Here is a 14,790-nt window from a genome sequence, read left to right as displayed (position 1 = left end):
GCCATAGTAACACTGAACGCATTTGGAAGACGGTTCCGTCTTCAAATGCTTTCAGTACACTTGCGTTTTTCCGGATCCGGCGTGTAATTCCGGCAAGTGGAGTACACGCCGGATCCGGACAACGCAAGTGTGAAAGAGGCCTTACTGACATCAGGGGTCACATGACCCAGAACTGAACTGGCCAAACAGTGATAGATAGGTGATGAAAGCGATTTTAAGAATCTTTCACTGGTCTACAATAAATGCAATTAGAATAGATTTATTTAAGTCGGATAACCCCTTTAAGAAGAAAAGAGAGGGGTGAGCCTGTCTGACAGATATCGTAGTGAACAGCATTCTAAAGTTTCCAATGTATAGGAATACATGAAACCTACAGAAAATGTTTAAAGAAAACTATTTAGAGTAATGTTTTTAACACATAGATGGATTAGCCCCAACTGGTTACCTCCCCTCTGTACCCTTACTGCAGACTGCTAGCAATTAATTCATAACTTCTAGTAGAAATAATAAAGGAATGATACAACATAGAGCCATAAGAATAGAGGCTCCAGAATTGTTATTACATGGGGAATGCATGATGCTATTAAAACAGACATATCACGAGTGGTGAAAGATCCTCTTTAAGCCACATTCTTATCAGTAAGATAAGAACTGAGCTACAATGAGCTTCCGTCAGCTCTTGGTCTGACGGAAAAGACAGAAAATCGTAAGGGTTTGCATGAAGCTATTAAAACAGACCTGTCAGGAGTGGTGAAAGGTCATCTTTAAATAAGTATTTATGACCTTTCAGTAGTTTAGCGATAAGGATTATTAGGGCACAAAGTGGAAGTGCCAGTCACACAGCTAGAAAAACATTTAACCCTTTGTGACAGAACAGCTCAATATTTTAAATAAAGGCCAATTGAAAAAACGATTTTTAACCAAAAATGAGTAATATGCAATCATTTTAAAAAAAAATGCCCCCGAAAGTGTTCATACCCTTTAAAGGGATATTCTCATCTTAATGATCACTGTTAAATCTGTTAATGATTTGACAGTGATAATTTTTCTAAATACATGTTATAACCCAATTCCCACCCTTTTTTAGAAAGTAAGTCCCCTCTTACCTGATGTTGTCTTTGGTCTCCCCTGGTTACGGCCACCTCTCCTGTCGAATCCCGCCGGGCCGCGCTTGCGCAGAAGACTGAAGATTCTCTCCCGGCCGGGCCGCGCAATGTCCTGAACGCGCACGCCGCCGCGCATGCGCCATGATGACTTCTTCCTGGCCCGTATAGTACAGAGCCACGAACGCGCGCGCCGGCTCTGTACTATACAGGCCAGGAATAAGTCACCATGGCGCATGCGCGGCGGCGTGCGCGTTCAGGACATTGCGTGGCCCGGCTGGGAGAAAATCTTCAGTCTTCTGCGCAAGCGTGGCCCGGCTGGGAGAAGAATCCAGGAAGTGAACGTCGCGCTCAAGGAAGGTAAGTATGAAGAGGGAAGATGAGAATACCCCTTTAAGTTCTAAATAGTCTGATTACTTACATGATAGTAAGAAAAAGCCCAATGTCACCATTTTACTACAGTAAGGCTACTTTTACATCTGCGTTTTTGCCGGCTCCATCATGGATCAGCAAAAACGCTTCCATCATAAATAATACAACCGTCTGCATCCGTTATGAACACATCCAGTTGTATTATCTCTAAAATAGCCATGACGGATCCGTCTCTAAAACCAATATAAGTCTATAAGGGAAGGATCTGTTTTCTTTTGTGTCAGAGAAAACGGATCCGTCACCATTGATTTACATTGTGAGTCGTGACGGATCCATCTTGCTCTGCATCTCAGGACGCACTCAAACGCTGCTTGCTGCGCTTTTGTGTGCATCATGGAAACGCAATGAAACGGAACTGAATGCATTCTGGTGCACTCCGTGCCCTTCAGTTCAGTTTTGTCCTCATTGACAATGAATGGGGACAAAACTGAAGTGTTTTCCTCCGCGATTGAGACCCTATGACTGATCTCAATAGCGGAAAGGGAAAACGCTGGTGTGAAAGTAAATCTGTTTTTACTAAATTATTGGCCATTTATGAAGGAGGTGGAGTTATAGTGTGATAAAATGCAGGAGTCGGACTCAGGATTTGCTTGCTGGTGTTTTACGTTTTGCTGTTCTTTGTGGTTTGTGAATGTATGTATCACTCTTCTGCACTACTGACTGTTATATAGTATCATTTATTTCTGTTTCTTAGGTGTATTGCTGTCTTGGCAAATCTCATCCCCTTCAAGGGGAAACACTACTGGGAGGTAGAGGCTGATGAACACACAGAGTACCGGGTTGGAGTAGCCTATGAAGATATAAACAGGAGTGCAGTGTTTGGGGCTAACAATAGCTCTTGGTGCCTCCGACACATCCAGACACCCACAAGGTAAAATGAATTGACATTCAAACTAGTGAGCTTCATACTGTACAATGGAGACACAATAACTTCCACATTTCTTCACGCACTCACATCTCTGCCCACACATCCACTTACAAATACAGTGTTTGGAATGGTAGGATACACTTATTTCTGTCTCTCTGATGCACATAATGTGGAAACATTACTAAAAGATGTTCTATGGCTGGGTTCACATAATGTTTTTGTGATGTATGTCTAGCCGGGAAAGCTCTCGAATTACATGCTGTACTATACATGTAACGGGGAGCTGAAGGCGCACTCGGTCTCCCATCAGCCGCAGACCTGCTACTTAGCTTCGGGAGCGAGGATCTGTGTTTGGCCTCGTTCCCAGGGCAGCCTTGCTAGCTGGGAGGCTCCCTGCTCCTAGGTCTGCCTTGAGCGCCGAGCTGATCACTCGGTGCTCGACTTGTTTGTCTGTCGGTCATGTGACGCTGGCCACGTCACATGACCCTGACTCCCCACTATAAATACAGGTGGCCTGCTGGCTACAGGTTGCCTGTGATTTTCGTCCTATAGGCTGTGTACTTTATTGTTATTAAGCTACCTCTGGAATTGAACCTCGATCTGCCTCTTGACACTTCTTCTGCCTGCTCCCTGTACCTTAACGCTACCTCTCGGATTTTGACCTCGGCATGTTTACGGATTTGTCTTTGCCTCTTCCCTTGTTCTGACGTGACCTCCTGGACTGACCTCGGCTAGTTGACCCGCCTCGCCTTCCATTTTTGTTTTACCTCTTGTTTGCTTTTTGTTACTTCTCAGTGGCTGTCTCTTTCTCTCTGCTTGCACTTAGTAGGTTAGGGACTGTCGCCCAGTTGCGCTCCGTCACCTAGGGCGGGTGGTGCAAGTAGGCAGGGACAGGGGACCGGGTGGCAGCTCAGCGGGTGCACCTCTGCTCTATCTTGATTCCTGTGACTCTACCCGTGACAATACATGTCCATAGGGTGTCCTACTGTCCTGTTTTTTGGGTATTTGTTAGTATACCACAAAAGTATAGAATAGTGTAATAGACTATGCTATTCCAGCCAACAGTATCTAGTAAAAAAAAAAATTAAACACCTTCCTATTTCATTTAAAAAAAAATTTATTCCCTGCCTTCGCAGAGCTTTTGTATTTGTCCGCTCACATAGGCATATGAGGGCTTATTTTTTGCAAGACAAGTTGTACTTTCTAATGGCACCATTTACTATTGCATACAATGTAGTGGGAAGCTGAAAATAAATAATCTAATGAGGTGGAATTGGAAAACAATTGTTTTATGAGTTTTGTTCCCTATCGCGGTATAGCTGACCTGTTATCATTCTCCAGGTCAGTACAGGGCCGGATTAAGAGCATCATGGGCCTGGTGCTGAGGATTTTGCTGGGCCTTTTTATGGAACTGCACTCAGTGTCTTAATTACATATATATTTTATCGATACCATTAAAGTATTTTGTTCCTGCAACTACCCCTTCATTTGGCTTCTATCTTGGCAACATGGAGGGGGACCACGGGAGGGGGACCCTGAGGGTGGGGCACCCTCAGGGCACTATAGTGTCAGGAAAACCGCTTTGTTTTCCTGACACTATAGTGATCATTTAACATGACTATGAAGATTACTGTTTTCTAGCTGCTGTGGACTGTGGACAACAGCAGCTAGAAACAGTAATTTTCATAGAGCTGTGTTATGATTTATGGACACAGCACTCAGCATGCTTAGCCAGTCAGATAGAAGGCTGGCTAAGCATGCTGAGAGCTGTGTCTAAATAACATAACACATTAAAGGGATTCTGTCACCAGGTTTGACCCCTGTCAGCTAAAAATATGCTGATGTTCAGGGCGTCTTCACGATTCCTAATGTGGGCTTATAAATGTCATCTGTGGGCTTATTTAGCTAAAAAACAGCTTTTACTAACCTGTCAGTCAAACAAATAAGGTGCCCAAGGGGATGTTAATGAATGCAAGGTGTCGGCCGCACCCACCGCCGTTCGTGCCCAGCGCCGCCTTTCCGGACTTCTGCGCCGCCTCCTAATCCTCTGTGCCGCCTCTCGCTCTCCCTCCCTCCCCCCTCCTCCTGCTGTAAGATCTTGCGCATACAGGGGTTGAGCGAAGTGCCGGCGCATGCGCACTTCGCTGGAAGAAGCCAAATGGAGAAGTCTGCACGGGCGCATCAGGCAGAGCCCTGTGCGCAAGCGCGAGATCTTACAGCAGAAGGAGGGGGGAGGGAGGGAGAGCGAGAGGCGGCACAGAGGATTAGGAGGCGGTGCAGAAGTCCGGAAAGGCGGCGCTGGGCACGAACGGCGGTGGGTGCGGCGGGCATCTTGCACCCATTAACATCCCCTTGGGCACCTTATTTGTTTGACTGACAGGTTAGTAATAGCTGTTTTTTAGCTAAATAAGCCCACAGATGACATTTATAAGCCCACATTAGGAATCGTGAAGACGCCCTGAACATCAGCATATTTTTAGCTGACAGGGGTCAAACCTGGTGACAGAATCCCTTTAAAGAAATTACTGTTTCTAGCTGCTGTGGACTAGCAGCTAGAAAGAGTAATTTCTTTAATGTGTTATGTTATTTAGACTGAGCTCTCAGCATGCTTAGCCAGTCAGTAATTTCCATAGTGCGGTTATGATTTATGGACACAGCTCTCAGCATGCTTAGCCAGCCTTCTATCTGGCTGTGCTTCTTGAGAGTCACAGTCCACAGGCTCAGAAACAGCCAGATAGAAGGCTGGCTAAGCATGCTGAGAGCTGTGTCCATAAATCATAACAGCACTATGATTGCCCTCCCTTCCAACTGGATGAGTTTATCTGATACCTGCTCTGCTCCAGAAGCTCCTGCTGTCTCACGGGCTGGTGTGGCTGAGCGCTGTGGGCCGTGTGCTGGTCGAAACTGCTGAGTAGGTTGTACACAGCGCAGCGTGCAGGAGGGATAACCGCGGGCGCACTGAGGTCATATCCGGCGGGCCGGCATTACAGGAACCGCACCAGCTGCTCTGACGTCCTGCCGCCAGATATCCTGTGACGTATATCCGGTGGCAGGACGTCAGAGCAGCTGGTGCTGTTCCTGTAATGCCGCGGCCCGCCGGATATGATCTCAGTAGTGATAGGAAGTTCGGATCTTTCAGATGAATCGGTTCATTTGAATCAGCTCATTCAAATGAACCGATTCATGAATCGGATCTTCGGTTCACTTGGTGAGTCACTGACTGCTGAACTGACTCGCAAGTGAACTGAAGACTCTAGGTGCCGGTGCGCATGCGCAGATGCTATCCATTCGATTCACTTGCTGCTGCTGACTCAGTCGGCTCTTCAGCTCTCTAATGAGTGAGTCAGGATCAGGAAGAGTGATTGATTATAGTGATAGTGAAGGGAAGCTGAGGCTGACGCCGGACAGGAGTACTCAGGACAGGAGTCAGGAGCTGTCACTGTGGTGTGCATTGTTGTCTGTTGTGCATTGTTACCCACAGGGACAACAGTCTGACACTGACAGTAGTACAACCAACCAAGTGAAGTGAAATGTGAATGCACGCACAGGGAAAACTATGTGCTGAATTGATAACAGTATTATCCCCACTTAACGGAATCCATAAAGGAGATGTGAACCCACCCTTAGTTATATAGCTACTGAATGAGATGCCTTCAACATATTTATCTCCTGAGAAGCCAATTTGATCCTAAAGGGTTAATTCAACCTGTAATCTAAACTCTGTGTCATCTGTCACTTCTCTTATCTCTCTGCTCCTGTCAAAGGCGTACATAGAAATCACTGGGCCCCATAGCAAGAATCTAAATTGGGCCCCCATTCCCCTTTTATAGCCCCTCCCACTACCCATTCCAGGCCTCTCTCTTTGTTCCATGAACTATGTTCGCTGCTGTTTTATAATTTATGCCATCAGGGCCGGATTGGGATTACAAAACAGGCCTGGCACACAAAAGAGGTATAATAGATACAGTGTGTACAGATGTATAGTGTATACAGCAGTGTACTGATATGTGAGGTATAAATTACAGCTCGTACCTCACATATCAATCCAATGCTGTATATACAATATACCTGTACACACCATCTATTATACCTTGTACCTAACATATCAGTACACTGCTGTATATACAATATATCTATACACACTGCATATATTATACCTTGTACCTCACATATCAGTACACTGCAATATATATTATATATCTGTACATATTGCATCTATAATACTGTTTAATATATGCAGTGTGTGTGTGTGTGTGTGTGTGTGTGCATATATATATATATATATATATATATATAGATGTGAGGCATACAAGGTATAATACTGTAGATGCAGTGTTTATAGAAATATGTGGTCAGTTATACATTATAGTCACTGTGTGTGTGAAGTACATGAGGTTGTGGTCACTGTACCTGTCTGAAGTATTATACATGAGTGAGCAATGAGTAAAAACAGGGCATGGAGGGGGGGTAAATGATGAAAAGTGCAGGACCTCCTCTTACCACTCCATTCCAGTCTGTATGGATCAATGCAGAGCTGATTGTGAACTTCAAATACTTGCTGTTAGGGGTTGAAGGACCTGTGATGATGTCATCACAGGTCCTGGCAGATGTACCTTTGAAACCTAGGAACTACACCATTTTTGGTGCAGTTCCTTTGCTAGATTCTGCAGGACCTGTGATGCTGAAGATAATGTCATCACAGGTCCTGGCAGATGCACTGTTCTAACCTGGGAACTACACTTTACACTGTGCAGTTCCCTTACAGGACCTGTGAAGTGCTTGCCTTGCCTCAGCTCTGATTGGTTGGTGGGCGGGGAGGGGAGGGGCTGGCAGAAGCAGCTTCCACTCTAGGATCATATTACGCTCCTCCCGAGTCCCTCCCTCAGGCTCCCTGCTGCCAGCGTCAGGTGAGCGTCTCTGCATTGTCTGTGTGCTATGTGACTCTGCACTGTGTACAACAGAGGACTTTTAACCCTCCCGAAGGCCTTTTGGCTGGCAGATAGGCCTATTTTATGGTAGGGGCCTGGAGCTGCAGCTCCATCAGCCCCTACGTTAATCCGGCCCTGGGTCAGTACCATTACAGCAATACCACAAACAGGGCTCCATAGGAACATCTCTTTGACAGGCCTTGGATCTTTCAGAGGGCCTGAGGATGCCACAGAAACCAAACAGTCCCCCATGATCCCAGGGTTTCACCTCTGAGATGCCATGATCACTATTGACCAATGCATCTGAGAAGTTAAATATCTGTGATCAGCGTTATTACTAATCACGGACTTTGCCTCTGGGTGTCTTCTATATAAAACAGCAGAAACCCAGTTATACTGCCCACTCAGCTCCTGAGCAAGCGCCAAGTTTAAAGTCCTGACTTCCACCATACATGTAGAGCGGCAGTCATAAAGGGGTTAAATATTTATATTTTATTACAGTGGGACCCTATGAGCAGTGGTGTAGGCTATAAAGTTGCAGTGGTAGCAGTTGTCTTGTGTCCTAAGCCAGGGGGCCCACAGTCCCCCCTCACCACACTAACACTGATTGTTAGGTCAGCTGTCCATGACCACTCCTGCCCTGCTGTCCCCTGAGGGCATTATACCCAGGCTACTCACCATGCTGCTACCTCTGTGCTTCTGCCTAATGCTTAAGCCATTGTTTCCTATAAGACAAATACTTCCCCGGCCAATGGCTAGGGGTCCCTGGGTATTTAAATCACCCTCTCCAGACAGAAGATGCCTGAGCTTTAAGTTCCCTGGTGACCAGCAAAGGTGTTCTCATAGTCCTGTGCTATTGTGATTTTCCTGTCTATGCTCCAGCTTGTACCTGTCCTGCCTGTGTGTTCTATCACTTCCAGTTTTAGTTCTGTCCGTGTTTTAGTTAACTCTGCCTGTCTGCCTTACCTGCGTTCCTGCCAAGTATCCAGCATGCCTGCCTCGTCTGTATCTTCACTATCAGCCTATCTGCCTGTTTATCCTGTGCCTCCCACCGCCTATGCTTCATTCAACCTGCATTTAAGTCTTAGAGACTATTACTGCAGTTTTCCAGTGTTTGGGGTGTATTTTCTGCATCCTAAGCTTCTGGTGCTTGCACCAGAGTTCCTAACCCCTGTGAGTCAGCTGCCAAATACATTGAGACTATCCCAGGAGGTAGTGGTCTGGTTGCTTCTTTGCAGCGAAAGCTAAATCCCTGTACAGGGGTTAAAGGGTGAATATCAGGGGAACACCAGAATAAAGCCAAACCGGTTAGTTGACACAGTGGGTCCACACTCACTGATTCGTGACACTGATCTTAGAGAGAACTGTGCAGTCGTACAGGTATCACCTCCCATCACTCAACTCCATGATTATTAGTGCAAGGAGGTTACAATAATGGATCCAGGAGAGGTTGAGTACTTACTGTACCCCAGGTATTGAGCATTAATTCTTCAATTGCCCTCCACCAGGGATATTACCCCTTTCAAATTCCTAGACCACTAGGTATTCTAACATTAACCCTTTCCCTGCTCTAGACCACTAGAGATACTGGAATTAAACTTCTTACTGCCCTAGAACACTCGTTACACTGACAATAACCCCTTCACTGCTCTAAATCACCAGATTCACTGACACTAACCCCTTCTCTTCTCTAAACCACCAGGTATACTGATAATAACTCCTTCACTGCCCGAGATCACTAGGTATACTGACTAACACCCTTTCTCTGCTCTAGATCACCAGGCTTCTTGGAATTAGCCCCCGCTGTCCTAGACCACCAGATATACCGACATAAAACCCTTCACTGCTCTAGACCACCAGACATGCTGACACTAATACCTTCACTGCTGTAGACCACCAGGCATATAGACATTAAGCCCTTCATGCCCTAGACCTCCAGGAATGGCAACAGTAACCTTCTCTGCTATACACTGCGTGCAGAATTATTAGGCAAATGAGTATTTTGACCACATCATCCTCTTTATGCATGTTGTCTTACTCCAAGCTGTATAGGCTCGAAAGCCTACTACCAATTAAGCATATTAGGTGATGTGCATCTCTGTAATGAGAAGGGGTGTGGTCTAATGACATCAACACCCTATATCAGGTGTGCATAATTATTAGGCAACTTCCTTTCCTTTGGCAAAATGGGTCAAAAGAAGGACTTGACAGGCTCAGAAAAGTCAAAAATAGTGAGATATCTTGCAGAGGGATGCAGCACTCTTAAAATTGCAAAGCTTCTGAAGCGTGATCATCGAACAATCAAGCGTTTCATTCAAAATAGTCAACAGGGTCGCAAGGAGCGTGTGGAAAAACCAAGGCGCAAAATAACTGCCCATGAACTGAGAAAAGTCAAGCGTGCAGCTGCCAAGATGCCACTTGCCACCAGTTTGGCCATATTTCAGAGCTGCAACATCACTGGAGTGCCCAAAAGCACAAGGTGTGCAATACTCAGAGACATGGCCAAGGTAAGAAAGGCTGAAAGACGACCACCACTGAACAAGACACACAAGCTGAAACGTCAAGACTGGGCCAAGAAATATCTCAAGACTGATTTTTCTAAGGTTTTATGGACTGATGAAATGAGAGTGAGTCTTGATGGGCCAGATGGATGGGCCCGTGGCTGGATTGGTAAAGGGCAGAGAGCTCCAGTCCGACTCAGACGCCAACAAGGTGGAGGTGGAGTACTGGTTTGGGCTGGTATCATCAAAGATGAGCTTGTGGGGCCTTTTCGGGTTGAGGATGGAGTCAAGCTCAACTCCCAGTCCTACTGCCAGTTTCTGGAAGACACCTTCTTCAAGCAGTGGTACAGGAAGAAGTCTGCATCCTTCAAGAAAAACATGATTTTCATGCAGGACAATGCTCCATCACACGCGTCCAAGTACTCCACAGCGTGGCTGGCAAGAAAGGGTATAAAAGAAGAAAATCTAATGACATGGCCTCCTTGTTCACCTGATCTGAACCCCATTGAGAACCTGTGGTCCATCATCAAATGTGAGATTTACAAGGAGGGAAAACAGTACACCTCTCTGAACAGTGTCTGGGAGGCTGTGGTTGCTGCTGCACGCAATGTTGATGGTGAACAGATCAAAACACTGACAGAATCCATGGATGGCAGGCTTTTGAGTGTCCTTGCAAAGAAAGGTGGCTATATTGGTCACTGATTTGTTTTTGTTTTGTTTTTGAATGTCAGAAATGTATATTTGTGAATGTTAAGATGTTATATTGGTTTCACTGGTAAAAATAAATAATTGAAATTAGTATATATTTGTTTTTTGTTAAGTTGCCTAATAATTATGCACAGTAATAGTCACCTGCACACACAGATATCCCCCTAAAATAGCTAAAACTAAAAACAAACTAAAAACTACTTCCAAAAATATTCAGCTTTGATATTAATGAGTTTTTTGGGTTCATTGAGAACATGGTTGTTGTTCAATAATAAAATTAATCCTCAAAAATACAACTTGCCTAATAATTCTGCACTCCCTGTAGACTTGGATGCTGTGTAATACTATTTGGCTGGATTCTATGTGACCTTGTATATCTGCCAGCTTTATAGCTAATTATTAGTGCACTGTATTAATATTTATTTGTTGCAGCTCTATATTGCCCACCTTAGAGGGAGCAACATACAGGTCCCAAACCGTCCCGCTCACAAAGGCTTATAGAGAACACTTGATAGCAGGGCCGGTACAAGGCAGGGGCCGAAGGAGCGGGTGCCCTGGGCGCTACCATTTGCGGACAGGAGGGGGGCGCAGGTGAAGTGCCAGCAGCAGTGGCGTCGCCAGGGGGGGGCCAGAGGGGGCCACGGCCCCCCCTACATCATGCTGTGCCCCCCCATGTGCCCCCCCAACTAAAATGACCCCCCCCCCAAGTGAGCAGCCGCCGCCGGGCACAGGGAGATGAGCGCTTCCATTGCGCTCATCTCCATTGTAAACTGTCTGTGCCAGCGGAGGTGCAGGGGAGGGAGAGGCGTGTCCCTTCCCTTTCCTCTGATAGGCTGCAGGCAGGCACCGAAGTGGAGGAGAGGCCCCGCCCCCTAATTACTCCTGTTTACCTTTCTAAAGCTAAAGGACCTTTGATGATGTCATCACAGGTCCTGTAAGGGAACTGCACAGTGTAAAGTGTAGTTCCCAGGTTAGAACAGTGCATCTGCCAGGACCTGTGATGACATCATCTTCAACATCACAGGTCCTGCAGAATCTAGCAAAGGAACTGCACCAAAAATGGTGTAGTTCCTAGGTTTCAAAGGTACATCTGCCAGGACCTGTGATGACATCATCACAGGTCCTTCAACCCCTAACAGCAAGTATTAAAAGTTCACAAGCAGCTCTGTATTGATCCATACAGACTGGAATGGAGAGGTAAGAGGAGGTCCTCCACTTTTCATCATTTACCCCCCCCCCCCCCCCTCCATGCCCTGTTTTTACTCATTGCTCACTCATGTATACTACTTCAGACAGTTACCACTACCTCATGTACCTCACAGTGACTATAATGCATAACTGACCACATATTTCTATAAACACTGCATCTACAGTATTATACCTTCTATGTGTCACATCAATACACTGCTCTGTATATATATATATATATATATATATATATACACACACACATACATGCACACACACTGCATATATTACACAGTATTATACATGCAATATGTACAGATATATAGTATATACCGCAGTGCACTGATATGTGAGGTATGAGGTATAATAGATGCTGTGTGTACAGATATCAGTACACTTCTGTATATACTATATATGTGAGGTACGAGGTATAATAGATGCAGTGTGTACAGATATATAGTATATACAGCAGTGTACTGATATGTGAGGTACGAGGTGTCAATACACTGCTGTATTTACTATATACCTGTACACACTGCATCTATTATACCTCATACCTCACATATTACACTACTGTATATACTGTATACACTGCATATATTATACCCCGTACCTCACATATCAGTACACTGCTGTATATACTATATACCTGTACACACTGCATCTATTATACCCTGTACCTCACATATCAGAACACTAGGGAATATACTATATACCTGTACACACTGCATCTATTATACCGCGTACCTCACATAACTGTACACTGCTGTATATAATATACATCTGCATCTATTATACCTCTTTTGTGTGCCAGGGCTGTTTTGTAATCCCATTCCGGCCCTGATGGCATAAATTATAAAACGCAGCAGCAAGAATAGTTCATGGAACAAAGGGAGGGGCTATAAAAGGGGAATGGGGGCCCAATTTAGATTCCTGCTATGGGGCCCAGTGATTTTTATGTACGCCCCTGGCTGCAGGCACTAGGCCGGCAGCCTATCAGAGGCCGGCGCAATGACGTCATCGTGCCGCCTGAGCCTTACATTACAGCGTGGGACACAGGAAGAGGCTGCATCGCATCGCTGACACTTAGGTAAGTATAAGTGTTTTTTTTTTGTTTTTTTTTACAATAGTGTTACTGGCACATTGGGGGGGCTTATTACAAAACTGGCACATGATGATGGGGGGGACTTTATACTGGCACATGATGATGGGGGGGAACTTTATAGTGTCTGTGACTTTCAAAGTCCCACAGTCCTTTGTTCTATTGCTTTAAGTATATTCTTGTTTTGAAACAACATTGATTCTTTCTTAAAAACGGGGGGGGGGGGGGGGCGCAGTTTGCCATCTTCGCCCTGGGCACCAAATGGCCTTGTCCCAGCCCTGCTTGATAGCATTTCCACATGAAAGTTAGATGTGAACAGTGCTGCACACCATGTAGCTATGTCAGTTTCTATATAAAGGTGATCGCGCTGCTGAATTCGACAAATGCGTCCGAAGGTGGTCTGACTATTCCAGTTTGTGCACATAGTGAAGTACCACCAAAGATATTATCATGAAAAAATGTATTATACTCATAAAGGAGGTATGACAACAAGCATTGAAATAAAATGCATCCAACCACATCGATCCGGGCAGATCAATGTGGTTGGATGCACTTTATTTCAATGCTTGTTGTCATACCTCCTTTGTGAGTATAATAAATCTTTTCATGATTATATCTTTGGTGGTACTTCACTATGTGCGCAAACCTCTAACTTCCACAGAAGGATCGTTTTGGAAAAGGCTATCCCTGTTGGATACTCTGTTTGGTCGCATCTAAAAAGACTGGAACAGTCCGACCACCTTCGGACGCATTTGTCGAATTCAGCAGCGCGATCTCTTTCATATAGAAACTGACGATTAATGTGAACGGAACCCACTTCGCACAGAGATTAGCAGCGCCAATATAGAAGATAAAGACAACGTAACGGAGAACTTTTTTATATTTTATTGACCATGTAGATATGTGGTGAGGGGAAAACCCAGGCTGCACTTTTGCACCAGGGCTCGGAGCTTTTAGCGATGTCCCGCTTACAGATGATAGATGCCAGCGTATGGCATCAGTTGGAAGACATCTGCTTAACTTTAAATGGAGGCAATAAACGTGATGTGGGCAGATGATGATGAATGGTGTTGACCATCAAACTATGGCAGTCATTTATGTAGTTCATCTAGAAAAGGAGAGTAAAGTGTGTTACCATAGCTACTATGTTACTATAGCTACTATGGGTGGAACAAAGTTCATAAATACACCCATTGTATAAGAACACCTCTAATATTTCATCCAGCAACAGAGTTATTAAAATAGACTTCCCTTCCTGCCGCTAGATGGGCCGATCCTCATTCCTCACTATATTGTCCTCTTCTATTAGGATGCACAAGCCTATGAGCAACATTTGGGGCTAAAAAGTAACGTTCCGTGTACATTTACTATATCATAGTGTGTTAACATTTTTGTTTGCCCTCCTGCTCTTCATTATAATAAATGCAATACATTTTTCTACCACAGAATACTGTTACCCCAAACTTGACTCCATCAGATGGCCACATTCACACATTGTATCAAGACTATCAGATCCATCCGCCAGTCTTGATCTTCCTGCGCCGACGTGAGATGCACCCGATTTGTTAAGAGGCAGAAGCCTCTTAAAAAAATCAGGCGCATTTCTGCACTGCCGGGCGCCAGAAGGTGAAGTCTACGTCAGCTACAGGCTGCAGTAGACTTCAGCTATAACTTCTGCAACTTTCTGGCGAAAGTTATAGTAAATGCGGCCGAGGCGCACATTATGCTGTGCGCCATAATGTGTGACTTTCATACGCCACAATTGTGGTGTATAGGTCTTGATAAATGTCCCTCAATGACTAGTGGTAGACATCCTCTGATAGCTGTATCAGTGACAGTAGAAAAACCAGATGCCCGGCACAGGATAAATACAATTCAATCATTCCATCGATGTGAAAGCACTTATCTCATTATGTGGAACACTCGGTGTATGGCTGACGCGTTTCTATCCTCACTGCTC

The 14,790-nt window shown here is 45.1% G+C and overlaps 1 protein-coding gene across 1 annotated transcript in view; it reads left to right on the top strand.

The window, feature by feature from the left end:
• FSD2 (fibronectin type III and SPRY domain containing 2) overlaps window positions 1-14,790 on the top strand; it is a 131,078-nt gene that overhangs the window by 103,219 nt on the left and 13,069 nt on the right. The window contains exon 12 of the mRNA XM_040414050.1: window positions 2,230-2,406. Coding sequence (XP_040269984.1) covers window positions 2,230-2,406 — 177 coding nt within the window. The remainder of the gene's footprint in view (window positions 1-2,229; window positions 2,407-14,790) is intronic.

This window comes from Bufo bufo, chromosome 1 (genome assembly GCF_905171765.1).
Source record: "Bufo bufo chromosome 1, aBufBuf1.1, whole genome shotgun sequence".
Classification (NCBI taxonomy): domain Eukaryota; kingdom Metazoa; phylum Chordata; class Amphibia; order Anura; family Bufonidae; genus Bufo; species Bufo bufo.
The sequence above is the reverse complement of the archived record's forward strand: the minus strand, read 5'-3'. Positions and strand labels throughout refer to the sequence as shown.